The sequence below is a fragment of the Arabidopsis lyrata genome (assembly GCF_000004255.2).
Source record: "Arabidopsis lyrata subsp. lyrata unplaced genomic scaffold ARALYscaffold_6, whole genome shotgun sequence".
Taxonomy (NCBI): Eukaryota; Viridiplantae; Streptophyta; class Magnoliopsida; order Brassicales; family Brassicaceae; genus Arabidopsis; species Arabidopsis lyrata.
Genome location: NW_003302550.1, coordinates 966,189 through 992,572, shown reverse-complemented (window position 1 = coordinate 992,572; position 26,384 = coordinate 966,189). Strand labels below are relative to the sequence as shown.

Below are 26,384 nucleotides of genomic sequence, written 5' to 3'. Positions count from 1 at the left end.
TTACAATTACCTTAAAGAATGAAAGCAAAACATGGTTTTAGTTAAAATCATTAATTTCTAATAGTTTAAGTGTTGAATTTGTTTTAAATTTTAGTGAAAATCATTATTATTTTTTTAAAATGAGTTTGAGTGTTAATTCTATATTACGTGAAAACATGCTGAACTTCGAACACCAAAGCTTACGGACCAACTAAGGACATGGATGCCTAGCCGCGGTTAGTTTTAGACGTTTTAAAAATTTAACATTTAAACTAATTTTTAAAATGAAATTGTGAAATTAACATGGTTTTTAGTTAAAAGCATTAATTTTTTAAACTTTAAGTGTTGAGTTTTTTAAAAATTTTAGTAAAAAATCATTATTTTTTAAAACAAAATGAGTTTAAGTGTTAAATCCTTATTACGTGAAAACATGTCGAACTTCGAACACCAAAGCTTACGGACCAACTAAAGACAGGATGCCTAGGCGCGGTTAGTTTTCGACGTTTTAAAAATTTAACACTTAAACTAATTTTTAAAAAGCAACAGTGAATTAACATAGTTTTTAGTTAAAAACATTAATTTCTTAAAGTTTGAATTTTTTTAAAATTTTAGTAAAAATCATTATTATTTTTTAAAAATAAGTTTAAGTGTTAAATCTATATTACCTGAAAACATGCCGAACTTCGAACACCAAAGCTTACGGACCAACTAAAGACATAGATGCCTAGGCGCGGTTAGTTTTCGACGTTTTTATAATTTAACACATAAACTAATTTTTAAAATGAAATAGTGAAATTAACATGATTTTTAGTTAAAAGCATTAATTTCTTAAAGTTTAAGTGTTGATTTTGTCTTAAATTTTAGTAAAAAATCATTAAATTTTAGTAAAAAATGAGTTTAAGTGTTAAATCTATATTACGTGAAAACATGCTGAACTTCGAACACCAAAGCTTACGTACCAACTAAGGACAGGATGCTTAAGCGCGGTTAGTTTTCGACGATTTAAAAATTTAACACTTAAACTAATTCCTAAAAAGTAATAGTGAAATTAACATAGTTTTTAGTTTAAAACATTAATTTCTTAAAGTTTAAGTGTTGAATTTTTTTAAATTTTAATAAAAATCATTATTATTTTTTAAAAATGAGTTTAAGTGTTAAATCTATATTACGTGATAACATTCGGAACTTCGAACACTAAAGCTTACGGACCAACTAAGGACAGAGTGCCTAGGCGCGATTAGTTTTCAACGTTTTTTTTTTCTTTTTTTTTTGCCAACCTCACATTAATTAATAAAGAACTCCTTGATTGGTTGTCCAATTAGGAGGATAAGTGTTTACAAAAGAAATTTCAGAAAATAAAAGTCTAGAAGAACGGGCTAAGCAATCCGCTTTAACATTACATAAACGGGGAATAAGAGAGAGCGAGAAGAAGGGGAAAGAGACACGGAGAAAACCAAACTCGTCTAGCAGATTGGAGAAACCAAACTCATTTTAAAAAGTTTTCGACGTTTTTAAAATGTAAAACTTAAACTAATTTTTAAAAAAATAATAGTAAAATTAACATAGTTTTAGTTGAAAACATTGATTTCTTAAAGTTTAAGTGTTTAATTGGTTTTAAATTTTAGTAAAAATCATTATTATTTTTTAACAATGAGTTTAAGTGTTAAATCTATATTACGTGAAAACATGGCGAACTTCGAACACCAAAGCTTACGGACCAACTAAGGACATGATGCCTAGTTGCGGTTAGTTTTCGATGTTTTATAATTTAACATCTAAACTAATTTTTAAAATGAAATAGTGAAATTAACATGGTTTCTAGTTAAAAGCATTAATTTCTTAAAGTTTAAATGTTGAATTTTTTTTTAAATTTTAGTAAAAAATAATGAGTTTAAGTAGTTTTAGTTAAAAACATTGATTTCTTAAAGTTTAAGTGTTTAATTTGTTTTAAATTTTAGTGAATTATTTTTTTAAAATGAGTTTAAGTGCTAAATCTATATTACGTGAAAACATTGGTTTGTTTTAACATAGTTTTAGTTAAAAACAATGATTTCTTAAAGTTTAAGTGTTTATTTTGTTTTAAATTTTAGTGAATTATTTTTTAAAAAATGAGTTTCAATGTTAAATCTATATTACGGGAAAAGATTGATTTGTTTAAACATAGTTTTAGCTAAAAACATTGATTTCTTAATGTTAAAGTGTTTAGTTTGTTTTAAATTTTAGTAAATTATTTTTTAAAAATGAGTTTAAGTGTTAAATCTATATTACGTGAAAAAATTGATTTGTTTTAACATAGTTTTAGTTAAAACATTGATTTCTTAAAGTTTAAGTGTTTAATTTGTTTTAAATTTTAGTGAATTATTTTTTGAAAATGAGTTTAAGTGTTATATCTATATTACGTGAAAAAAATTGATTTGTTTTAACATAGTTTTAGTTAAAGACACTGATTTCTTAAATTTTAAGTGTTTAATTTGTTTTAAATTTTAGTGAATTATTTTTTAAAAATGAGTTTAAGTGTTAAATCTATATTACGTGAAAAGATTGATTTGTTTTAACATAGTTTTAGTTAAAAACATTGATTTCTTAAAGTTTAAGTGTTTAATTTGTTTTAAATTTTAGTGAATTATTTTTTAAAAATGAGTTTAATTGTTAAATCTATATTACGGAAAAAGATTGATTTGTTTTAACATAGTTTTAGTTAAAAACATTGATTTCTTAAAGTTTAAGTGTTTTAAATTTTAGTGAATTATTTTTTTAAAATGAGTTTAAGTGTTAAATCTATATTACGTGAAAACATTGATTTGTTTTAACAGAGTTTTAGTTAAAAACATTGATTTCTTAAAGTTTAAGTGTTTAATTTGTTTTAAATTTTTGTGATTTATTTTTTAAAAATGAGTTTAAGTGTTAAATCTATATTACGTGAAAACATTGATTTGTTTTAACAGAGTTTTAGTTAAAAACATTGATTTCTTAATGTTTCAATGTTTAATTTGTTTTAAATTTTAGTGAATTATTTGTTTAAAATGAGTTTAAGTGTTAAATCTATATTACGTGAAAACATTGATATGTTTTAACATTGTTTTAGTTAAAAACATTGATTTCTTAAATTTTAAGTGTTTAATTTGTTTTAAATTTTAGTGAATTATTTTTAAAAAATGATTTTAAGTGTTAAATCTATATTACGTGAAAACATTGATTTGTTTTAACATAGTTTTAGTTAAAAACATTGATTTCTTAAAGTTTAATTGTTTAATTTGTTTTAAATTTTAGTGAATTATTTTTTTAAAATGAGTTTAAGTGTTAAATCTATATTACGTGAAAACATTGATTTGTTTTAACATAGGTTTAGTTAAAATCATTGATTTCTTAAAGTTTAAGTGTTTAATTTGTTTTAAATTTTAGTGAATTATTTTTTAAAAATGAGTTTAAATGTTAAATCTATATTACATGAAAACATTGATCTGTTTTAACATAGTTTTAGTTAAAAACATTGATTTCTTAAAGTTTAATTGTTTAATTTTTTTTAAATTTTTGTGAATTATTTTTTTAAAAATGAGTTTAAGTGTTAAATCTATATTACGGGAAAACATTTATTTGTTTTAACATAGTTTTAGTTAAAAACATTGATTTCTTAAAGTTTAAGTGTTTAATTTGTTTTAAATTTTAGTGAATTGTTTTTTAAAAATGAGTTTAAGTGTTAAATCTATATTACGTGAAAACATTGATCTGTTTTAACATAGTTTTAGTTAAAAACATTGATTTCTTAAAGTTTAATTGTTTTTGATTTCTTAATGTTTAAGTGTTTAATTTGTTTTAAATTTTTGTGAATTATTTTTTAAAAATGAGTTTAAGTGTTAAATCTATATTACGGAAAAACATTGATTTGTTTTAACATAGTTTTAGTTAAAAACATTGATTTCTTAAAGTTTAAGTGTTTAATTTGTTTTAAATTTTAGTGAATTATTTTTTAAAAATGAGTTTAAGTGTTAAATCTATATTACGTGAAAACATTGATCTGTTTTAACATAGTTTTAGTTAAAAACATTGATTTCTTAAAGTTTAAGTGTTTAATTTGTTTTAAATTTTTGTGAATTATTTTTTAAAAATGAGTTTAAGTGTTAAATCTATATTACGGAAAAACATTGATTTGTTTTAACATAGTTTTAGTTAAAAACATTGATTTCTTAAAGTTTAAGTGTTTAATTTGTTTTAAATTCTAGTGAATTATTTTTTTTAAAAGAGTTTAAGTGTTAAATCTATATTACATGAAAATATTGATTTGTTTTAACATAGTTTTAGTTAAAAATATTGATTTCTTAAAGTTTAAGTGTTTAATTTGTTTTAAATTTTAGTGAATTATTTTTTAAAAATGAGTTTAAGTGTTAAATCTATATTACGTGAAAACATGCCGAACTTCGAACACCAAAGCTTACGGACCAATTAAGGACGGGATGCCTAGGCGAGGTTAGTTTTTGACGCTTTTAAGATTGAACACTTAAACTAATTTTAAAAAAGTAAAAAAATTTATTCAGTTTAGTGTTTTAGTGAAGGTTTTAAACTAATTAGTTTTAGTTTTACTTAAAGTAATTTTTTTAATAAAAATAAAATAAAATAAAAATAAGAATGAAGAAAATAGTACCTTATTGGATTTGATAGCAAAGTAGACATGGCCATTCGAAGCCCACCGTGTACTTGGAAAATCTGAGAAGCTTTTTTTTTTTTTGTTTGTCTTCGATCAAACGTTTCGTCTTCTTCATCCTCATCTCATCAATAAGAATTCTCGTACAGCGTCTTGGTGTTTTCCTTCGTTATCCACTTTTTTGCCTCTTAGTCTCCGGTGAAAGCATCTCGGCGGCGGTGAATTTAGGGCGAACTGAAGTCGAACTTGATTTAGATTGAAGACGACAGAGGATTGATGGAGATTCTTCATTCAATCAATGAAACGATGGTATGGTTTCCGCTTCCGATCAATCTAACTCTTACGGATGTTGCAGAGATCATCATCGGCTTTTACTTGGATCATCATCATCATCGGAACTCACAAAGTCTCTGTATAAAGACATAATTGGCTCTAGAAGAAGAAGAAGAAGAAGAAGAAGCGAGAAATAGAGAGTTTTGATTTCTCTCACAAGGAAAGAATTAGAAGAAGCGAGAGAGAGAGAGAGAGAGAGAGAGAGAGAGAGAGAGAGAGTATGTATTTATAAGCAAAGAGGTTCAAAAGAAAAAGGAAATCACAATTAACGGTCATATAAAGATTTCCTTTTTTCTGTAATTTCCTTTTTCTTTTGATGCCTTTGTTTCCTAATTTTTTCAATGCTTTATTTCTTTTTCTTTTTGTTTCCTTTTTGTTTTGTTTATGTGAGTGAATCTGCTGATGTACGTCGGGACTGGCTGTATCTTCCGCCGAGAGCATCATTACTGGCTTGGAACGAGAAAGGTCGAGACTTATCTCTAAAGGGCTACTGTTGTATTTATTATGGGATTTATAAGAGAAAATGTAAAATATCGAAAAAATTTAAACAACATAACTGGGTTTACACAAGACAATAAAAAGAAGACGCATAGTTACAACAAGATTTTGTTGATTTGTTTTACAGGATAATGCACGGATTGACTCAGCTGCAAAGGCACTATGCAATAAATTCAAGAGAGATGTGTTCGTTCGTAGAAATCAAATAGACACAAGTTTAAGTACTGGTCGAGCATGAAAGGCAGCTTCAATAGTCCACTTGAGAGGCTTCTATGTACCGGTCACATAACCTGAGAGGAAGTAACTGAAGAGGATAGGATCAGAATCTGACACTTTTCAAGGAAACTGGAAGCAGTTATTGTGGCAAAAACATATTTATCAAAACCTTTAATATTGAATGTCTTATCAGTTATCAACTCTAAACAACGAAATTGGTAGGAAAGTAACCCATAAGGGTTCTCTGTTTTTACACATTTTGTCTTCAACGGTTTATAAGCCTGATGCTTATGTTGCGTTCTAAGGGACTTGAACCCTTATTAATGTATTATTTTACCTTAAATTACAATTTTGTACAGAGTCTATCCCTAAGCCTTAAAGAATGAAAGCAAAACATCCTAGATTTGAAATAATTGAAGAGGCTAAAATAAAACTTTGAAATGATTTACTCTGCTCCTTTTCCCCTGTTTAAGCCTGCACCGATTATCTGGAGTGAATTCGACTCGAAAAATCAGTAAAAGCAAGAGATCATCAGCTGTCTACTATGAGAATGTTGTTTGTGATGTGCCCTCTTGTAACCGAATCTTTTTGAGGATCCGTTATCCATTGCCCGTCCACGATGAACTTAATCTCATATGTACCGGGATATAACCACAGTAATGTCGACCAGCATTTCTGTTTCCTGCCAAAACAATTAAACGGATTATGATTGTAAACACCATTCAAGGTATACTTATGTAAGCAACATTACCCAAATGTTCAAAGAGTCCTTCACATGTTCATCATCAGAAGACAAATATATTCGACGAAAGTAGAAAGAGTCAGGACCAATACTAACCCGATTGACTTGGATGCTTGTAGCTCCATTCCCACTCGGTGTTGCCACCCATTGAAGCTACCAGTCACTTCCACAACATTACCATCTCCACAATATTCAATCACAACCTGAAAAAAAAAAAATCACTTTTAACAATCTTGAATTTCAGTGGTAAGAGTGCAATTAGGGCTGTGGCTCTGGGAATCTGGGATTGTATTGATACTTGATAGTATAAACTGGAACCATGACAAAACGATAAACACAAAGCAAAATTAAGCTACCTCTTGCAATCCTGAAAGACTTTCCTCAGCATCTCGCAATTCAACTTCCTTCTCTGAGATAAGCATTTGGGCCTTTTGGATCTCTGTTTCGGCCTGTCTTTGGAGAACTGAAAGAGACAGCTGAACCCAGGAAATTGGAGATTAGGACACAAACAAGTATCAGCCTTTGCAAGAATATGTGAGAGTAGTAGCTTACCTTTTCCTTTTCAATCTGCTCTTTCAGCCTTGACAACTCCAGCTCTTTTTGATGCTAACCATGCAATAAATTATTAAAAAATTTAGTTAGCAAATTTTAATTTATTGGGTCCACATATTGAGAGAAAGCAATCAATGTACCAGCATGAACCTCAGCCGATCAATTTCAACCTGATTTTCCCGTTTCATGGTCTGTATCATTTCAGAACAAGGTTCTATGAGCATGGATACGAAACATAGTTAAAGTTCATTGACTTAAGATCAATTTGCGAGAGTTCAAGAGAAGGATCTTTCAAGACCTCATCATGTGAATCCGTGTCCAGGTCAGCACTCCCATCTCTCTGATCACTATTCCTGTGAATGAAAATTTAAAAGTCAGAGATATTGAAGTGAACCATGAGAAATGCATATCGACTCAAACTCCTACGATACCTACTCCAGGCTTTCAGTCAAGAATGGTTTATGCATTGCTCAAGTTTTAATGATATAAAAGCTTGGCGTGGTTTCCAATAATAGACTAAGAATGCAATGTTCTTTTAATGCAATAAAAATCTGAACAATACCAGTTTCTTGAAAAACCTCAAATGATTTTAAGCGTGTATTTGATTTAATACCCAGGATCATCAAGAGCAACATACAAGACCTTCATGTTTAGACTCACCTGTCAGAGCTATTAAGTTCTTTAGCATGGGTAACCTCCTCCAATGCTAAGGCACTTCCATTTGGTGGCATACTGATACTTCTCTGACCACCATAACTGTCTCCTATGTACGCACCACCTTTGGTTGTTTCTACACCTTCTTTAGTGTCTTCAGGACAGCTTTCATTAGGTATGCCATTTTCATCATCTGAAAACAGATTCCAACTATCAATTAACTTTCATCACGGGGGTAAGGTTTTACTACAGAAACATGCATGAGTAATGAAGATATAGATACGGCATGTCATCATATTAAGATAAGTTTCAGGAGATCGAACATACCATCAACTGTATCCAAGTATCCATTCTGTATAAATCTGGTTGTTTTTTCTTCTATGCTTGAAGTGGAAGAAGAGAGTCCTGACATCCAATCCTTATCCTCAGACTCAACTAAACTATCATCAGCACTACCAGAACGATTTTCAGCCATATCGTCAATCTGCTGATTCTGAAAATTCTCTGCATTTGCCATGGTATTCTCCGAGGTCAAATCATACGAGGATCCAGAAGCAATGTCAACATGTTTGGTGTAACTAAGATCTGGACTGGTGTAATGATTATAGGTAGGACTGGTGTAATGATCAAACGTAAGAGAGAAATCTTTGTCCACACCGTTGAGCTTCTCATCCTCTGTCATCAAAACATTGCCAGCTTCTGCGTCAGTAGGACGGCTTGAAGTATCATCTAAAACTTGAGAATAGTTTGCAGATATTGAAGCTTCCGAGGAAGAGTTTTCAATGTCAGCTCTCTCATTGAGCTCCACGCTCTCAACCTTAAAATTGTTTTCTGTGATTTCTCCTGAATGATTACTGTCACCCAAGTTAGAAAGGGAGTTTTCCAAGCTCAAAACTCCATCGTCAGACGAAGAGGATATAAATTCATCTTTACTCAAACTTGCTTGTTCTTCAGCCTCGTTACTTGAATCTGTGACAACTACTTCTTCAGAGAAACTATCATTTTCCTGATCAAGAGGCAGTCTTCCATCTGTTGCAGTTAAGTATACTTCACGGCTCGAAGGTAGTTCAGTAGACAAGTTTCCGTCAACAACATCCAGTGCTTCTTCGCCCTGACCTTCTACACCAGATAAATATATCAGAAAAGTGGAGAGACTATCTTACACAACCAACAATAACATATAACTTTGTTGTTCTTTTATTGACAAATCTTCCAAACAAACTCCACTTGCACCTGTTTCAGTGTTGGTATTATTCTCAGAGACTAGCTCGTTACAGTCTTCCGTATCAGAGTTTGCAACAAGTTCCTTGATGAATTTATATCCTCTTCGTCTGACGATGTTGGCAAGATCAACTCTACAAAAGTGTTCCCACAACAAAAAACTAAATCAAAATCAAGAGTTTCAGAAGCAATCCCTAAAAATGAAAAGACCTTTAAATAGTGAACATCACTGAAAGTTACTAGACTGATAGAAATTCAACAAAATCTGCAATATTGGAAATTGGAACCTTCCATGTGCGGAGAGTTCCTTCATGGACGGCACGTGACCTTGAGGAAGCCCAGCTGAAGCAACGAACTCCATAATCTCACTCCGAAGCTCCTCATTGCTCTTCACTCTCTTACGAACTCTGCTCAAAACACTCAAATTCAATTCAAGCAGCCCAATTAACCAACACAGTAATTGAAATTGACGCCCAAAGTACTTCTGCTGTCTCCAAGTTTCCACAGATCGGAGCAAAAACAAAAAGCAGCGAGAAATTTCGAACCTGGTTTGTTTGATGGAACAAGCGAAACAGACAAAACTATGCTTCTTCTTCGTGTAATTCAAGTACGAAACAAAAAGTTGAGGTTGATGATGGCGATGATAGTATAACAATGGTTTCCGAAATTCGAGAGAAGGGAAGGAGAGAGAGAAAGGTATCTGAGAAATCGTCGCCATGGCCGGACTTTCTGAAAGTTCCCAGCATTTATTAAGATTCGAATCAACATTTCTAATAATGATAATGGTTATATTTTAACCGGATTACGGTTCAACAAAACCGGACAACATTTCGTAATTTCCAAACGGTTAGATAATTCAAGTCCATAATCGGGATTCGGAATAAAATAACGAACATAGACTAATCCAATTTTGCAATTTCCAAACGGTTAATAAAATTCATTTCTACACCATAGAGCAAAGTGTTGCAAAGATTCTTAAAATCTCTAAACCCGAGTACGATCCTAGATTCGATAAACCACCGGTACATTTACCGCTAAACCGGCTATTCGTCAAAAAAACCAGTTTCAAGACTACTTTACAGTTTTACAGAAATTGTATAAGGGTCTTCATACGTGTTTCAATTCTCCGGCTTCACGCTGGAGTTCATTATCCCTGGGAGCGACGGTGATTTCACTGGACCAGTATCAGCGACGGAAGTAACGTTGTTAGTCTCCGGTGTACGAATGATTTGTAGCTGAGAATGCTGCTGATGTTGTTGCTGTTGCAGATGAGACTGGTACATATCTGCCTGCGGCGCTGGACCTGTGCTGGGGCCTTCGTTAGAGTTTTCTGGCGTGAAATTGTGAGAAACCACCTGGCTGTTGTTGTGACCGTTTGGTTGTTGCGGCGGTTGATCACAAAACTTCATAGTCTTGAGGACAAAATTGTCGTCGTGGAGCTCGAATGGAGTGCTGCAAATAGTGAAAACAGTTGCATTGGTAATCGATCTAATGGGAGGAATTTGGTGAAAAGAGATCGAGTTTGGTGTTTTAACTTTACCTGTTGAAATCAAAATGCACAAGCTGCATATCTTCTGATATTTCCACTTCTACTGTTGCATGAGGACGAGTCTGGTGCAGAGATACAACAACAATCAGACGATAATGTAACAGATAGGATGAAAAGAAGGCTTTTTATTCATTGTTCTGAGGTTTGCTTGTGGATCAATCAAGGATCATAAGAAGCTGTTGGTGAAGTTTACCTGGACAAGAATAAAAGGAAGAGCAACACCACCACTGGGAGCATTTCCTGAGCTATATAAGTGCTCATTTCTCTGTATCAGATTCTGAAGGCCTACATACTTTCAGACATACACAGAGAAGATAGAAGGACGATGTAAGAATCTATGATAAAAGTAACAGGACGATCAAGCAGATAAGCCAAGAGTATCGATAATGTTCATTACTTGTTCTTCCAGTTCTTGGGAATATGCAGTTTTCTTCTCAATTCTGTTCCTAAGTGAAAGCCGTTCGTTCTGCAAAACAAAATAACTCAAATTCAGGAACATTTTCTAAACGAGCTTTGGAACATGGGCAAACAGAACATTTGGTTGAAAACCTTTAATTCTTCAATGTCGCTTAAGCTTGTCCGAGGAAGACCTCTCCATTGAATCTCTTTTTTATCCTTAGATATTATATCCATAGCCATGAGGACGTTTAAAGCATCATACACTCTTCTTCTTATGTTCTTCTCATCATACTGTTGCTGGTACGTTTTCAGGTGATATAATTGCATCAGAGTTTACAACAATTATAGCACATGTTCCAGGTAATAAACTATCGGAGAAACGCATACCTGATCAGGGGATGTTCCATCGTTATTTGGAAGTGCAAATTCAGCAACAAGCTCGTCTGCAACCTGAAAGTACTTTAACTTGTCAAATACCGTATTACAGAGCTACACGTTTGCAATACTAATCATGAGACAAATTGATATTCCCCTATGTGTCTTGACAAGTGTTAAATCACACTGGTAAGCACAATAAATCAGTTTCATGAGATAACATAAACAGAAGTGAATGGGGATCTTGAAAGGCAGACATCTTGTGAAGATTTTTGTTTAAAGGAAACTACCGTACCTCATTGTAAGTTGTCCTTCCTTTGCTTTCCACCTTTTCACAAACTGAGAAGAAGGCCGGAACAACACAATATCAGTTAAATGTATAACCAAAATTAGGAGACATTATCCACAATTCATAGCTAGAAACTTCAAAGACATTTAGATGAAAGCAGAAAAGAGGCAGAGAGAGAGAGATAAGATATAACAACCTTTCATGCTAAATTGTCGTAGCCCTCTTCCACTCTTATCTGGACCAGCCGCACGCTGTCCCCTCTTCTTCTTCTTAATGCTGTTAATAGATTAACAATCAACTAAACTATACAGAACACATGTAACAACTTCCACAGAAAATTACCGCACAAAGACAGTGGCCTAAACAGTATTCTTTGTCCCAACAAGAATAGTGGGAAAGAAGCAGATTCTTCGTAGATTTTAGACTAATACATATCAGGAGAGCCAAATTCAAGCTGGTAAAAGTATGATCCACACATCATACTTACATCTACTGGGTCAGTTTCATTTATTAATTATGAAAATCCTATGCCAAACAAACATTCACAATGTTAACCTCATAAAAGCAGCCATTGCAATAGAACGAAACCCTAAAAATCACTAAACACAACATCACAATAAACAAATCAAAACCTTAACCAAAAATCACAGAATTGAGGTGGTTTACATACCCAGAAGCTCCTTGAGAACCAGCATCATCACCTTGAATATCCAAATTGTTCATGCGTAGAAAAGTACTATCGCTAGCAGATGTAGCAACGGTGATGGTTTGCTCACTCCGGCTAGACGGAGAGCCCATACTGCCGCTAGTAGACACAGATTGACCTGAAACCGCCGTGCCCCAAGACCTAGTACTAGGGTTATTGTTATTATTATTGCTTCTACCGGAACCATCGTCATGGTGGTTGTGATTAGAATTAGACCCAGTTGTCATTCTTCTTCCACCTAAACTAACTACCCGCACAAACCGCTACTGGAGAATTCAATAGAAAAATGATAGAGATTTGTTAAAAAAATTGTGAAGAAAAATTTCTGATTTTGACGAAAACCCAGATTGAGTACTGACCTTGAAAATCGAGTTCGGTTTTTTTGGATATTAACGAGAATTAGAAGGTTTATTAATGGCGGATCACCATTAGATTTATTAGTGTGATACTTCTCTGGAACGGTGGTTTTCGCGTCAGAGAGTTTAGAGATTCGCCGGAGAAGGAGGAGGATAAGTCGATCGGAGTTTTTGTGCGATGATGAAAAAGATGTCCACGATGAGAGAGAGGGACCAAACTGACTCAAGAGGTAAAAAGCAGTAAAGAGGATAATTTTCTTTACTTTTTTTATTATTTTTCCAAAAGATTAACTCTCTTTTGTGAATTTTATTAGGTCTTTTGTTAATCAGAATAAAATACTGGAATTATCTTCTTCTTTTTTTTTTTTGGCAAAATACCAAAATTATCTTCGCCTTCTTTTTTGGCTAAATACTGGAATTATCTACCAAAATATGTTTATATGGCATTAATAAGCATGAAACAAATATAAACATTAAAATTTGAACAACATTCAGTACATAATGTAGATAATGATGAAGTCAAAAAGTTAAAATAATGTGTTGATACCAATAGTCAATCACATTCGATATGATTTTTTATATGAAATTACTCAGTTTAGTGTTGATAGAATTGAGCTTTTAGGAAATACATGTTCATCTCTTTCATATAGAAAAGACATTACCTTAGAATTGGAGCAAAGATCTAAAATCCGAAGATAATGTGACAAGGTAGCTTAAGGTTCACGAAAGGCACATAACAACATGCTGATTTTTCTTTTTCTTTTAACCTTCCTCGGTTTAAAAGAAAAATCACATGCGATTATAAAGCATGTGGCTGAAACATATGCTAAAAAAAAAAATTGGTTATACTAAAATTATGTAGCAAAAAGTATAATTTGTAAGACGAATAAAAAAAATGAGTATTCAAAAGATCCATCAATAAAATTCTTAATGAAACCTTTAATTTGAAGACAAAATAAAAATCCAAAACTACATTGCTTTTAGAAAAGGACAATTGAACAATTTGTTCAAGCCTTAGATACTACTCCAAGTCATTAAGTTTGACTTGAAATTGCTCACCCGAAGACAAAACCTTGACACTGACCGAACCATCTTCCCACTCTGTCTTCCCAACAAGAACCAGCCTTCTTGCGTTTACCCGAGCCGCTCTCTTGAACACCCATTTCAGCGGTTTACTCTCCAATACTAAATCAACGGTTTGGCCTTTGTCTCTGAGAGTGGTTGCAACCGTGGCTGCAGCTCCTTGGAGATCTTTGTCCAAAGCGCACACAATGTTCTCTACTTCTTGTCCCAATTCTGGCAACAAATCCTTCTCCTTGAGCAACTAAGTGAAAAGAGGGAAATAGGAACCAGATATTCAGAGACAGACAACTTTTCACTGCGGGTAATAGAAGCTTAACAGGAGGAACCAGCGAGTTTTAACTTACTTCAACAATTACAGCATCGCCGAAACCAAACCCACAAGCAGGAATGTCATCACCACCATACGTGGAGAGTAATCTGTCGTATCTCCCACCACCACATATAGCTCGCAGCTTCCCTTTTCGATCAAATCCCTGTCACAATATTTATATCAATTGCTATCACAAAACTGCAGACCAGTATCCATGTATGGAGAAGATTATATCATAAAAACTAACCTCGAAGACGATACCAGTGTAATAAGCAAGACCACGCACAACAGATGCATCAAACTGTATCCACTCTGAATAACCAAACTTTTCAGCAAGCGAGAAGAGTTGTTTCAAATCTGCAATGGCTTCTCCTGCTCCACCAAGTATATCTGCATATACAAATTACAGGTTCTTATTAGCAGCAATTTTCGGAGAAAGGGACTCTCTAGAATAATGAAAGGACAGACCTTCCAAATCATCCAAGGACTTCACAGAAAGCACTTGCAATAACTGTTCAATAGCATCTTCTGATACGCCAGTGAACCCAAGTTCCTTTTTTATTTCATCAATTGGAATCTTTTCTATCTATTTAGCATGCAGCATATAAAAGTAGGGTGGCAAAGTCAGTAACAGCAGACACATTTTCGTAAGATACCATTTCAAAGCAGCAGTTTATTGATGTTTAGACTGCTAACCTTGTCTATAATGATACAAACTCTTCCAAACAGGTCTTCGGGTACACCATACTTTTTTAGCAATTCTTGTAAAACCTGTACAAGGAAAAAGTTATGGGAGATGATAGCTACAGTAGATATTCAGATGCTGAAGATCGTGCAAAATAATCTCAAATCATGTTTATCATTGCAAATAAATTCCTTGGTTCTGTATCTTGAGTGTAAACCAAGAAACAAGATGATCATATAATCCACATCAAAAGAGAAAATAAGCAAAAATACCTTGCGGCTTGAAACCTTAAAACCCACATCTGATGCAGTGATTCCAATTCGCTTGAAGAAGGTGACTATAGATGAAATTAGTTCTGCTTCAGCCTAAAAGAAAAAGTTTGAGAACCAAATTAGTGACTTAAGGAGACTTAAAACAAACACAGGTAAGGTTTATGTAGCAAGAAACTTGAAGGCCTTTAAGTGATTGAAGGTGTGAGAGGTGCATACTGTTACTTCAGGCACACCAATAATATCCATATTCCACTGGTAATGCTCACGTCGCCTTCCTCTAGTCATTCTCTCATAGCGCCAACACTGCCCAACAGCAAACCACTTCAATGGAAGGGAAACGGATTTTCTGGACCAAAAAGAATATGGGAATCAACATTCTCACATCCATACCTGGATACAAAAGTTTTACAAACAAAATAAATAAAACCGCCCTTTGAAGATGAAGGACAATTCTCAAGGCTTGAGAGAAAATTCTGCATTAGTTACCCTTTCTGTATGACAAGCCTGGCTAAAGAAGGTGTAAGCTCAGGCCTCAATGCTACACGACGATTACCCCTATCTTCAAAGCAGTAAAGCTACACAACAAGGTTGCAAGAGTTTAAGCTAAGGATCTAAATTGTTTCAACAACACTACTTAAACTGCAAGTAAAGATCCCATGGATTAAGCAAGTGAAAACGAAAGAATGGGAAATGTAGAAAGACAAACTTGGTCTCTAATCTCCTCCCCTGCTTTTCTGATGAACAATGCCTCAGTCTCCAGTACTGGAAAATCCACCTCCTCATACCCAAATAACCGTGAGACCTTCAAAGCAAAGTAAACAGATAAAAGTGTCAAACTTTGGAACACAGTATTCAAAATTGCATCGAACCAAAAGCAGAAACCCATAAATAAAAACGATGAATTGTTTGGGGAAAATTGCAGAAACAAAACAACAACTAGCAAATTCATAGAGTGATTCTCTGACCTCTTTGAAGTGGTTGAAGAGCCAATTGCGGAGTCGCATATCCTCAGGAGGGAAATCACGAGTTCCTTTAGGAGGATTGACATCGATCTTCTGAAAGTCTTCATTCACCACCAATGGAGCAACAATCGAACCTGACCTGCCTGCTCCATTGGCCTTGGTCGCGGCACAGATAAAGCGCCTAGGGATAGAGAACTGGCGAAGAGGCGAACAAGAAACGAAGTCAAGAAGAATAGGCCTAATAAAGCTCGAGCTCAATCGCGTCGTCACGATGTGAATTGCTCGCATCTCTCTTATCTTTTTTATTGTTGTTTGCTTCTTCAGGGGGTTGAGTTAGAGATACAATAAGCAAAAGAAAGAGATAAACAAGAGGAACGCCTCAATAATTATCGACTCGACTCAATTTTGCAGTGGAGAAGAAGGAAACATGAAGTAGAGATTTTTGTGAAAAACGAAACCTACGAAACTACGAAAGTAACGAAACCCTCTATACTCGTCAGAGGGTTTTGACTTTTTGCTTCTTAGTCGTGGTTTGGGATATGTTATATTCCAGTGAAAAACTCCAAGGAGCTTCTTTGAATATCATAAGTTAAAACATAAAACCATACACATAAACTCCAAACTAATAAGATCGATAGTCTAAAAAGAACGCATATGCATATTACAAGAAGATTCAGCCGGAAATGGAATATAAACGCCTAGAGTATATGAAGATGACGATAGAAATGAAGAATGACTCAGAGTACTGGTACAAGAAGGGAGGGATGAAGCGGTAGTCGGCAGAGGTCAGGATAAAAAAGATTCTGAGTTGGAGAGAGCACCGATGACAGACGAGGAGATGGAAATCTAAGCTAAAGAGAAAGATGTTCAGGGTGAGGCAATTGATGGTAAGGTGTGGGGTATCCAAGACAAGATTTCATACTGGGAGGAGCCGGTTCACCGCACAAGCTACCCAAACTATGGCTTAAAAGCATCCAAAGAGAAGCATGGAACATATTTAAGAAAATATTTTAGGTCTTTTATGTAAAAACACAAAATATTAAGGTTTTATTATTAATTCATTTTTTGTTGGTTTTTTCTTTTACTATATTTCATGGGCTTTAAGTTTCTAAGTTAATAAAATATTAGTTAAGTCGTTGATAATAAAAAGTTTTAGTAAAACTTTGTTTAGAAAAAAAAACTAAACTAAACCAAAAAAAAATTCTTTTTATTTTTGTATGAATTTAAAATTGTCTTCACCAAAAAAAGAATTTTGTACAAAATTTTCTCTTTGATTGATTTCATTGTTAATTTATATTATGTTTGCTTGTTAAGATATGTGACTTTAATTATGAAATGAAAGACTTTGCTTTGAAGAATAGAATTGAAAGAAATAAAATTATTTTTACTATTTTTTTTCTTTTCTTACAAACTGTTTATGGATTTAAAAGGTGTTTTATCTAGTTTTAGTATGACTTTTTTTATATTACTATATGAAAGTATAAAGAGCACGGTTTTTTATTTGTTTAGGGCATTCGAAAATACCGGACCGGTTCTGAGAAGAGCGGCACGTTCACTTTGTCATGGAGTCCAAGTACTGGGAGCTGATGTATGGATACTTGGGGGTTTATCTGACTAAGTGTTTTAATTATGGAGTTTATGTGTTCTTCTAGCTCTATATGATAATAAATGTCTTAATTATGGAGTTTTGTACCTCTAGTTTTAAACTCATATAACCTAAAAATATAATCCATGTAATCTATTTTGATATGCACTTTATACCCTTAAATATATTTACATAAATATTCATTGAATAAAAATCTATTATGTTTGTTGTTGTTCATTATGAATACTATTTTCTACTAAAACATTATTGTACTAAATTTGAAGAGTGACATCTATTATTTTTGGGGGAACTAAAATAAAAAAAAATGAATGCCATCTATTACTTCTTGGGAACTAACAAAGAAATGAGTGACATCCAATAATTTTGGGAACTTACATAAGAAATACTAAATGACATTTTAACAGCAAAAAAAAAACAACTAAATATTTGTTCACTTAAAGTTGAAAATATGTTTTTATAATGTTCTCAGACATTTTTTATGTTTAGCTATACAAATGAGATTAATTAGCGAGAGAATATGTCAGGATCCTTGTCGAGATTGTCATAAGTTAAACATACAAACAAATCCCGAATTAATATAAAATAGTCGGAAAAGGTATAAAACAACACATAAGTTACAACAGTTTATGAGCAAATAAGCTATATTCACTGGAGAGGGGCAAGCCACGAGAAAGGGGCCTCATGGATAACGTCGTGGAGAGTGTTGGAGGAGAGGTCGTAGTAACCAAACCCAGTGCCCGAGCTTGCATAGTAGACAGAATTAGGGTGAAGTCCGGGATATTCGGTTGCAGAGAAGCAAAAGGCCTCCCTTTGGCCTAGGAAAATGCAGAGATCGCCAATGTCTTCAGTGTATGAACCGAACCCTTGCTCAAGGTCTTGTCTAAACACCACAAAGGTTCTGGTCTTACTCCTGCAAGAGATCCTTATAGGAGGGGGGTTCTTGCCGTTCCACGGCTCCACTTCTCCTTCCTTCAAATATAAGGATCTCTCATTACACCTTTTAGGCAAGATTGAAACACATTAGGATATCTCATCATAATCTTTGGTTAAAAGGTAAACTGCAACAGGTGTAAATTACACGTGTAATACAACAATGCACACATTAAAGTGATCACAAGTCCGAAGAGCAAGCACAAGCACATATCCTTCTCTCTATTTCACACTATTCCATGCCTTATAACCCACACACCTCCTTCTCTTACATTTTATCCCTTCTTACACTAGGTTTCTACAAAGGCAAGAGAAATGATGAATTTACCAGTAAACGATGAAGGAGTCGCCAGAAGGTGACTCGACCAGGTATTGAGTCTTGATAGTAGAGGCAAGCTGTTCTTGTCTACTCACGGGGATGTCAGAGTTAGGGAATCTCTGGTACAGAGTCACCTGAGGGAAGTCGTCGGAGCTAGTGTTGATGAGATCAATGGGACCCTCATACTCTTCCTTACTCTCCCTTGGGAGGAGATAGAACTTGCGGTCTCTCGCAGAATACATTATCACCTTGGAGGCAGGAAACGGGACCTTGATGCGTGTCCAAGCCGAGTCACCAGGCCGCCACAGGCTGAGGAATGGACTACTAGAGGACTTGGCTGCCAATATACAATCTTTCTGGTCTGGGGAGGCTGAGAGAGAGATACTGGAGATACGAGCTTTAGCATCATCCTCCAATGGAGGCAGAGTGATAACATTATGTGACGAAACAGAGGCACAAGGGTTGAACATATTAGTGAGATGCAATGTGGAGTCGAATATGTTTCTCGCAACAACCCATCCCCTCGAAGATCCCATCTTCATCGTACATTGGAGCTCCTTGGACAGATATTGGTCGGGGACTTTCACTGTTTCCTTCTTCCTCGGATCATACAGGTTAATGTCGACCACTGCTCCACCAAATGGTGTCCTCGCCATCCTGTAGTTGGTCTCACAGAAAAGCAGATACGGCGTCGCCGCCGTGGAGAAAGACCGCAATTCACTGAAACAGAGTCTCTGCTTCTTCACAAGTGAGGAGATCTTAGCGATTCGACCCAAAAGCTGAGACATTGTTAAAATTGAAAACCCTAGACGGCTAACCAAAACCCTAGAATCCAACCCTTGTTTGCTTCATATACTTCCTTACTTTCTCAAAACTTCCATTTTTTTCCTATTACCCTAAATTTCCATTTTTGCATTCTCGCTTTATTAATGGCACAAAACGGTTCCTCTGTTTCTTCAGTTAATTGCTAGTCAGACTTAGGGAGTTTGATTCGATTTCCGTTAAACGTAATCAATTAAAGAAATCATAACCAAATAAATCAAACCAAGACGAATTCGGTTTCCATTTCGGTTATATACCGGAACATCTCTTTCTACTGGCAAAGTCAAACCCTTAAAAGTCAAATCCAATGGGCCGAGGATTGCATCAGTCCCGGATAAAAAATAAAAAAAACCGAAGAACCGTCATTATTTGGCTGCAATAATAAATGAAAACGTCGTCGTTTATCCTCGTCGTTAATGGGCCCATTTAATGATGAGGGTCCAATTCGACGGCATAAATAAATTAACCCGCGTAGTAATGCTGACCCTCGTGGTTTACATATACATGTGATATATAACAAAGTTATATCATCACCATCAAACACATCATTAATCATACACACACAGGTCTATATATTCCTCATCTTCCCCTTTTTCCTTATTCTCCAAACCAGACCAAAAATATATATTCTCTCGGTTTTTTCCAGAGCGTATATTCAAATTCCTCCATATAAAGTATTAATCTGATTCTGTCTACTACTTCCATGGGTGAGGTTAGTTACTTCATCTTCTTCTTCTTCGATCTCTCTGTCCGATCTCTCTAACGAACGCGTGATTGAATTCAATTTCTCTTTACGATTTTGCAGAAAAAGGAAGAAACGGCGACGAAACCTCAAGGAGAGAAGAAACCTATCGATGGTGGTATCACCACCGTCGTTATGAAGCTTGAAATGCATTGTGAAGGCTGCGGCAAGAAAATCAAACGAATCTTCAAACATTTCAAAGGTATATAAATCAATTTGATTTCTCTCTGGATTTTGATTACTTTCGAATTTGAAACCCTAACCCGAATTTTATGATCTTTTAATTGTAATTTAGGTGTGGAAGATGTGAAGATTGATTACAAGAGTAACAAATTGACGGTGATCGGAAACGTAGATCCAGTGGAAGTTCGTGATAAAGTGGCCGAGAAAATTAAGAGACCAGTCGAACTCGTCTCTACAGTTGCGCCACCGAAGAAAGAGACACCTCCTTCAGGCGGTGAGAAGAAGCCTCCTGCGGCGGAGGAGAAACCTGCTGAGAAGAAACCAGCCGCCGATGAGAAATCCGGTGAGAAGAAAGAAGAGAAGAAGAGAGAGGAAGGAGAGAAGAAAGCTTCACCTCCACCACCACCTAAAGAGGTAATTAATTTATTAATTGTCTCTATCTGTTATTTATCTCTTCTAATTAAATATTTTATAAATAAAACTAGAAAAAATACAATTTTTAAATTCAGATAGCGAAACTATATAATAAAAATATATTTATGTTTGTGGTCTATAACGTGTGTGTGTCCACTTCGAAACTTTACGGTATTTACACTCGTTCAATTCCAAATATATTTGGAGGACTTTTTCTTTTTTCAAATAAAAATGATTCCACTAATTATAGTTAATATTTTAACTAAATTAATAGTCGTTGTTTCTAATGTAAATTTCTTTGATGTGATACAGAGTACTGTGGTTTTGAAGACGAAGTTACATTGTGAAGGTTGCGAACACAAAATCAAAAGAATAGTCAACAAAATTAAAGGTATGTTTATGATCATTAATCCTATTTGAAACGTTATATAGTACTTAAGTTTTAATAAACAAATTGATACGGTTGGTGATTGAGGAAGATAACGGAAGCAAAAGAAAATTTTATTATTCCTTAAATTAGGTTGGACTCAACTACCTATAGGTAGCTTATTTATTATTGTAGTACTAAAAAATCATATGTTTAGCTAAGAAGTGGTTAGCCTAATTTTTGAGCTTAATTATTCTATTAATTACATGTTAATTAATTAATTTATGAATTTTTATTTACAGGGGTTAATTCAGTTGCTATTGATAGTGCCAAGGATTTGGTTATAGTTAAGGGGATCATTGACGTGAAACAGCTCACTCCTTATCTCAATGAGAAGCTTAAACGCACGGTTGAAGTTGTTCCGGCTAAAAAAGACGACGGAGCACCCGCGGCAGCGGCTGCAGCTCCAGCTCCAGCTGGCGGTGAGAAGAAGGACAAAGGTGCTGGTGAAAAGAAAGAGAACAAAGATGTTGGAGAAAAGAAAGTCGACGGTGGTGGTGAGAAGAAGAAAGAAGTTGCCGTTGGCGGTGGAGGAGGAGACGGTGGTGCTATGGATGTGAAGAAATCGGAGTATAACGGTTACGGTTATCCTCCACAGCCGATGTATTACTACCCACAAGGACAAGTATACGGTCAACAACATTACATGATGCAAGGTCAATCATCTCAATCGTATGTACAAGAACCGTATACAAACCAAGGATACGTACAAGAATCGTATATGAACCAAGGTTACGGTCAAGGGTATGGACATGAAGCACCACCGCCACCATATATGAACCACCAAGGTTACGCAGATCCTTATGGTCACATGCGTGCGCCTGAGTTGTTTAGTGATGAGAATCCAAATGGGTGTTCTGTGATGTGAGTAAAACAAGTGGGGGAGAAAATGTAAATAACTAAAAATATAGGGTGAGAATGGTAGATATGACAAATTTTATACTACGAAAGCACGGAAACTTCCGAGTCCGGTAATCTAAACCGGCTGGATTGGCCGGTTAGAACCGGTTTTTGAGAGGCGTGGATTGGTTGGTTGGTTGGTATATTTCGATATAGGTATAATTTTGTATTGTAAACATCTTCTGTTTTATAACTTTTTGTGCTATGTAATTTCAGGTGATCATAATGAAAAAACATATTAGTTCTGATTAATTTATTTCTTGTTTCAAGAAAATCATCTTTGGTGTGTAATAAAAATGAACAGTCTAAAAAAAAAGAGAACAGTGGAAAAAAAAAGTTTCAAAAAATCATTATAATTAACTAGGAGCAACATTATTGGTAGGTTCTTAGTTTTGGCTCTTAGCATTAGTTTAGTATTCTCTCCGTTTTCGAATAGTTGTCGTTTTAACTATATGCACACAAATTAAGAAACTATTAATGTTGTTAGTTTTTCAATATAAAAATATCATTAATTATCTACCTAAACATAATTTAACCAATAGTAAATCAAGTTGCATAATAAAAATAAATATACAAAATTAAAAAGTAACAAATTTTGCATCTAAAACTGAAAACGACAACTAATTAAAAACAAAAAAATTTCTCTAAAACGACAACTATTCGAAAACGGAGGGAGTATTAAATTTGTAAATTTTTTTTTTCGCCACGTCAACGCCTCTTAACCCACCAAATGACTTTTAGCTAAGAGACATTTTTTAACAATCTTAAGATTTTTGCTTTATTTTTATTTGTTTTAATCTAAGATTTTTCTTAAGATCTTTTTAAAAGACTACCATTAATGATGGTCTACGGGATTATAAGTTTATAACTAATCCTACGCTTTAAAGACTCCTCGTAAAGCACTTTTAATATATGTGTATAAATAAATAACTTGAATCTTATCAACTCGTTTTTGGTTCTAAAATGTTAGATGTGTAAGGAATCATAAGGATGAAATTAATACATCCAATATCAGTACGTAACACAACCGACTAACATTATAACTCATATAGGACCGCAATAAAAATGAAACCCCACAACGGCAGAAGAATAATCCAATTCATACTGGTCATTGGTTCGAATTGGTGTAAGTTATGTTTATAACGCAACATTTAATATTTTGCATAAAATGACGTAACCATATATAGTATAATTTATTAATCAACCGACATTAGATCAAAAGTTAGGAAACAATTATTTATATACCCTCTCTGTTTTCAAGCCGTTGAAAATGTTCGGAAATGGAGTAATGTGAAAATGTATATGTTTCATTGTTGATCAAAAGTCTTAAGCAATTGAGCAAATGTTGTTTATTTATTTGGATTGTTTTTTTTTTTTGTGCTGCCTCTTTTATTTTAAACCGCTTGATTATGCCGTTAGTGTGCCTAGATATTTTTCCCAATATGAGTTTAACAAAAGTTAGAAACAAGTAAACAACGTCTTCTCGATCCATGCCAAAAGAAAATTTTATGACACAGCAATTGGTTTTTGTCATTCTTTAAAACGAATATATGGTTAGTCTTTCATATTTTAATAGCTATAAATAAGAAAAAGCCGAACATTTAGAATTTGTCTTTAGTTTATCTCTTGCATGTAAAATCATCTTTAAAAGTTTCCAAAAGTTTCTACTTCTGAGGGTCATAATAGCTTTTGGTTTTCCATAAAGGGTAACACTATAATGGTTAACACATCATAAAACACATACAACTTGCATAAAAAAGTTAATACTATAAGAAGACTAATGTGTGTATGTATATATGTGGGTTTGTATATGTATATGATTGTATTATTTGGAAACAATATTTGACTCATTGGTTTAATAAGGCCAAAAAGAAGAGTCGATGGAGACGTTATTTATGGATGTTAGGTATAAATGAAGTGATGTAGTTGAAATTTAATGATTTTTATTGATCAAATGGTTGGATGTATTAAGTTAGCTTTATTGTATCAGAACTAAAAAATTGTGCTAGAGTTAAAACTGTCTTCATCGGACATGATCATCAAAACTTGTGAGTGGTCAGAATTGCCAAGGGACAATTAACTATTAGCATTCTCCAATAGATACATGTACATATGGAGAGATCGATTTTAATAACTAATTCTTTCGATCATTCTCAATTGGTTTAACCAGTTGTGTATATTTTTACTGGAAAGCAAATCCATACGTGTTCCTAGGTAGGTGTAACTTATATATCTGGATTATGATAAATAACACATTAATTTCTTATGTTTATAATACACAATACTAGTGATAGAATCGCTAGTAACTGATAAAGAATTTTTTTTTTTTAACAAGTGAAATTAGTTTTTCCATATCAAAATTTATGATATTTGGGAAATATGAATTTACGGATCGTCAGTGCAAACATTTTCGTATGCATCAAATTGAATCGTCCATCGTAATTTTGTTGTATGTACTGCGGATAGATTAATATTTAGTAAATGATGATACAGTAACATAAAGAAAAGGGTAAAGAAAAGAAGAAGCTTTTGCTGCAATAGTTGAATACTTGAATGGTTAAAACAGACTTGCACCTATAATTTGCTAAACAATATCCTCCTGACTCCTTCGAGAGTAGTCTTGAATCTTCCAGCATTTGCATGGCCAGGAAACGATAATTATTTTTAATGATTATTAATGAACTACAAAACCAATGAAATGTTATTGTTTCCTACGTAGATAAAATTGTTGGTTCCTTTCACACTCATACAAAGTTAGTGGGGGCAGATTAAGCTAATCTTAACCCTTTCATCTACTGATTAATTCCTGAAATCTAATAATTATACGACTTACTTAAAGTTAGTCTGCTGAATCAAACACCAATTTTATTTTAAATATGAATTTTGCAACTGTCGTATGAAGTATACACTATTTAAATATGTAAATCGCATTAAATTAAAACTTAGAAGTCGATCTAGTTTCATTTTCTATCAACTAAAGATAAACAGTCACATACTTAATTTAAGACTTTAAGAGTGGGTAGTTATTTGGACGGACCGACGTATGATCACGTTTACGTGTGTGATTCTGATATATAATTTTGTTCTTATTATTTTTTTAAACGCAAATAATGATTTTAAGATAAGAAGGTTCATGCCGTTTCATACATCAGCAGACATTTTGTATTTTGTGCCTGCTTTATATCACTAAATTCTTAAAACTTGTTCGTGTAGCCAGTATACTCTTAATTTATTTTAAAATATTTATATTTTCCTACATCTTTAACAATAAACAAATGTTGTTCCTTTGTCGGTATATAGGAATTTTCCAACATTTAGTGTTTGATTTAATGAATAGAAAGGAAAAATGAAGTCATAAACATGTATACTCTTTTTTTTTTTGTACTTATAAACATGTATACTCAACTGCGTAATTTTTTATTTCTTTTATTTCTTTTCCATAACATATCCATTAAATAATAACGCATCAACGATATTAGCATAAATTAAAACCACGAACTACTACTATAATACATAAGATGCACCATATAATCCTCTATTATTTAATACATAATATCAAACGTACTAACACAATACATGATTTTATAATTTTATATAAATGAAAACTCGAATATTTCCATCCACAAGGTGTGTACAAGAATTCTATATGAACATAATTAAATTGTATATTTAAATTTCCTCCAAATCATTTGCTGATGCGAAAACCTAATCCAGCACTTATAAATGGATTATAAGACTATTATTGTAATATTAATAAAGAATATCCGTCAGCAACATTATAAAAATGTAGAATAAAGTTGCATCAGGATGACGAAGAGAGAAGTAAAGGTGAGACCATGAACTTTTTAACAATGCCCCGTGTTTCTGACTCAGCTTCGAATGTGACGTACACAATTACCGCTTTTTAGTTTTTACTTGCAATTACCACTAATTGTTTACTAATTTATGTTATAAACATATCCTAATTAGCCAAAAGAGGAGAGAAATCCTAATATCATTAATATGGCAAATTTTAGTAGATGTCGTTCGAAAACTTCTACACTGATAAGATACATGTGGTTATGAATCTTGACTTGTGAGATTTTTAGGATGATCATGAAATTGTATGTGCAATAACAAGCATGAATCATGATCATAAATGATGGGTGATGATGATGTATGATTAATGTGTAGGGTTATATGTTGACATGTTATAATTAGTAGGACCGGTCCACGTCAGGC

General features: G+C 33.6%; 6 protein-coding genes and 1 long non-coding RNA gene across 9 annotated transcripts; 3 read left to right on the top strand and 4 right to left on the bottom strand.

Moving 5' to 3' along the window:
* The first annotated feature begins 4,607 nt into the window (after positions 1 to 4,607).
* On the top strand, positions 4,608 to 6,028 carry LOC110227886. The gene is made up of 2 exons (XR_002331549.1): positions 4,608 to 5,416; positions 5,577 to 6,028. It is a non-coding gene; the product is annotated as an uncharacterized LOC110227886 (long non-coding RNA).
* On the bottom strand, positions 5,881 to 9,587 carry LOC9307103. Of its 2 annotated transcripts, none has more exons than XM_021023822.1 (11): positions 9,380 to 9,587; positions 9,122 to 9,241; positions 8,847 to 8,968; positions 7,941 to 8,732; positions 7,620 to 7,806; positions 7,258 to 7,312; positions 7,100 to 7,150; positions 6,960 to 7,013; positions 6,764 to 6,883; positions 6,504 to 6,610; positions 5,881 to 6,347 (listed from the first exon to the last, which is right to left on the bottom strand). In XM_021023822.1, exons 1-11 carry the CDS (start codon positions 9,550 to 9,552, stop codon positions 6,197 to 6,199), a joined length of 1,932 nt encoding a protein of 643 aa, XP_020879481.1. In that variant the 5' UTR covers positions 9,553 to 9,587; the 3' UTR covers positions 5,881 to 6,196. The 2 variants fall into 2 exon arrangements, with proteins under 2 accessions (XP_020879481.1, XP_020879482.1); XM_021023823.1 differs by having other exon boundaries at positions 7,941 to 8,729.
* Positions 9,588 to 9,715: 128 nt separating this feature from the next.
* LOC9307102 (transcription factor-like protein DPB) lies at positions 9,716 to 12,748 on the bottom strand. Of its 2 annotated transcripts, none has more exons than XM_021023447.1 (10): positions 12,512 to 12,748; positions 12,117 to 12,418; positions 11,643 to 11,722; positions 11,453 to 11,496; positions 11,170 to 11,232; positions 10,933 to 11,073; positions 10,781 to 10,849; positions 10,577 to 10,675; positions 10,375 to 10,445; positions 9,716 to 10,286 (listed from the first exon to the last, which is right to left on the bottom strand). In XM_021023447.1, exons 2-10 carry the CDS (start codon positions 12,377 to 12,379, stop codon positions 9,953 to 9,955), a joined length of 1,164 nt encoding a protein of 387 aa, XP_020879106.1. In that variant the 5' UTR covers positions 12,380 to 12,418; positions 12,512 to 12,748; the 3' UTR covers positions 9,716 to 9,952. The 2 variants fall into 2 exon arrangements, with proteins under 2 accessions (XP_020879106.1, XP_020879105.1); XM_021023446.1 differs by having other exon boundaries at positions 10,933 to 11,079; positions 12,512 to 12,747.
* Positions 12,749 to 13,365: 617 nt separating this feature from the next.
* On the bottom strand, positions 13,366 to 16,278 carry LOC9307101 (histidine--tRNA ligase, chloroplastic/mitochondrial). The gene is made up of 10 exons (XM_002870985.2): positions 15,824 to 16,278; positions 15,565 to 15,660; positions 15,345 to 15,433; positions 15,075 to 15,204; positions 14,859 to 14,951; positions 14,598 to 14,672; positions 14,370 to 14,487; positions 14,149 to 14,291; positions 13,936 to 14,064; positions 13,366 to 13,832 (listed from the first exon to the last, which is right to left on the bottom strand). The coding sequence occupies exons 1-10, from the start codon at positions 16,106 to 16,108 to the stop codon at positions 13,530 to 13,532; spliced, it is 1,461 nt and encodes a 486-aa protein (XP_002871031.1). The 5' UTR covers positions 16,109 to 16,278; the 3' UTR covers positions 13,366 to 13,529.
* Positions 16,279 to 16,503: 225 nt separating this feature from the next.
* On the top strand, positions 16,504 to 17,472 carry LOC110227837. The gene is given in 3 exon segments (XM_021023609.1): positions 16,504 to 16,605; positions 16,608 to 16,754; positions 17,365 to 17,472. Coding segments are annotated over 3 exon segments (357 nt in total).
* A 441-nt stretch (positions 17,473 to 17,913) lies between these two features.
* Positions 17,914 to 19,751, bottom strand: LOC9309158. Its single transcript, XM_002870984.2, has 2 exons — positions 18,685 to 19,751; positions 17,914 to 18,423 (listed from the first exon to the last, which is right to left on the bottom strand). Exons 1-2 carry the CDS (start codon positions 19,461 to 19,463, stop codon positions 18,072 to 18,074), a joined length of 1,131 nt encoding a protein of 376 aa, XP_002871030.1. The 5' UTR covers positions 19,464 to 19,751; the 3' UTR covers positions 17,914 to 18,071.
* A 226-nt stretch (positions 19,752 to 19,977) lies between these two features.
* LOC9309157 (heavy metal-associated isoprenylated plant protein 6) lies at positions 19,978 to 22,415 on the top strand. Its single transcript, XM_002873043.2, has 5 exons — positions 19,978 to 20,209; positions 20,303 to 20,441; positions 20,535 to 20,836; positions 21,149 to 21,227; positions 21,506 to 22,415. Exons 1-5 carry the CDS (start codon positions 20,201 to 20,203, stop codon positions 22,129 to 22,131), a joined length of 1,155 nt encoding a protein of 384 aa, XP_002873089.1. The 5' UTR covers positions 19,978 to 20,200; the 3' UTR covers positions 22,132 to 22,415.
* Positions 22,416 to 26,384: the final 3,969 nt, after the last annotated feature.

Excerpts from the sequence above, each read along its gene's own strand:
- LOC9307103 (XM_021023822.1), bottom strand. The coding sequence starts at position 9,552 with ATGGCGACGATTTCTCAGATACCTTTCTCTCTCTCCTTCCCTTCTCTC. Across the intron at positions 7,807-7,940 it reads ATACTTGGATACAGTTGATG|ATGATGAAAATGGCATACCT; the intron begins GTATGTTCGATC and ends ATCTGTTTTCAG. Across the intron at positions 7,313-7,619 it reads GAACTTAATAGCTCTGACAG|GAATAGTGATCAGAGAGATG; the intron begins GTGAGTCTAAAC and ends TTTCATTCACAG.
- LOC9307102 (XM_021023446.1), bottom strand. The coding sequence starts at position 12,379 with ATGACAACTGGGTCTAATTCTAATCACAACCACCATGACGATGGTTCC. Across the intron at positions 11,497-11,642 it reads ACGACAATTTAGCATGAAAG|TTTGTGAAAAGGTGGAAAGC; the intron begins GTTGTTATATCT and ends CCTTCTTCTCAG. Across the intron at positions 11,233-11,452 it reads GAAGGACAACTTACAATGAG|GTTGCAGACGAGCTTGTTGC; the intron begins GTACGGTAGTTT and ends AAGTACTTTCAG.
- LOC9307101 (XM_002870985.2), bottom strand. The coding sequence starts at position 16,108 with ATGCGAGCAATTCACATCGTGACGACGCGATTGAGCTCGAGCTTTATT. Across the intron at positions 14,673-14,858 it reads TTAAGGTTTCAAGCCGCAAG|GTTTTACAAGAATTGCTAAA; the intron begins GTATTTTTGCTT and ends TTCCTTGTACAG. Across the intron at positions 13,833-13,935 it reads GCGATGCTGTAATTGTTGAA|TTGCTCAAGGAGAAGGATTT; the intron begins GTAAGTTAAAAC and ends CTTTTCACTTAG.
- LOC9309158 (XM_002870984.2), bottom strand. The coding sequence starts at position 19,463 with ATGTCTCAGCTTTTGGGTCGAATCGCTAAGATCTCCTCACTTGTGAAG. Across the intron at positions 18,424-18,684 it reads GACTCCTTCATCGTTTACTG|GTGTAATGAGAGATCCTTAT; the intron begins GTAAATTCATCA and ends CTTGCCTAAAAG.
- LOC9309157 (XM_002873043.2), top strand. Across the intron at positions 20,837-21,148 it reads CTCCACCACCACCTAAAGAG|AGTACTGTGGTTTTGAAGAC; the intron begins GTAATTAATTTA and ends GATGTGATACAG. Across the intron at positions 21,228-21,505 it reads AATAGTCAACAAAATTAAAG|GGGTTAATTCAGTTGCTATT; the intron begins GTATGTTTATGA and ends TTTTATTTACAG.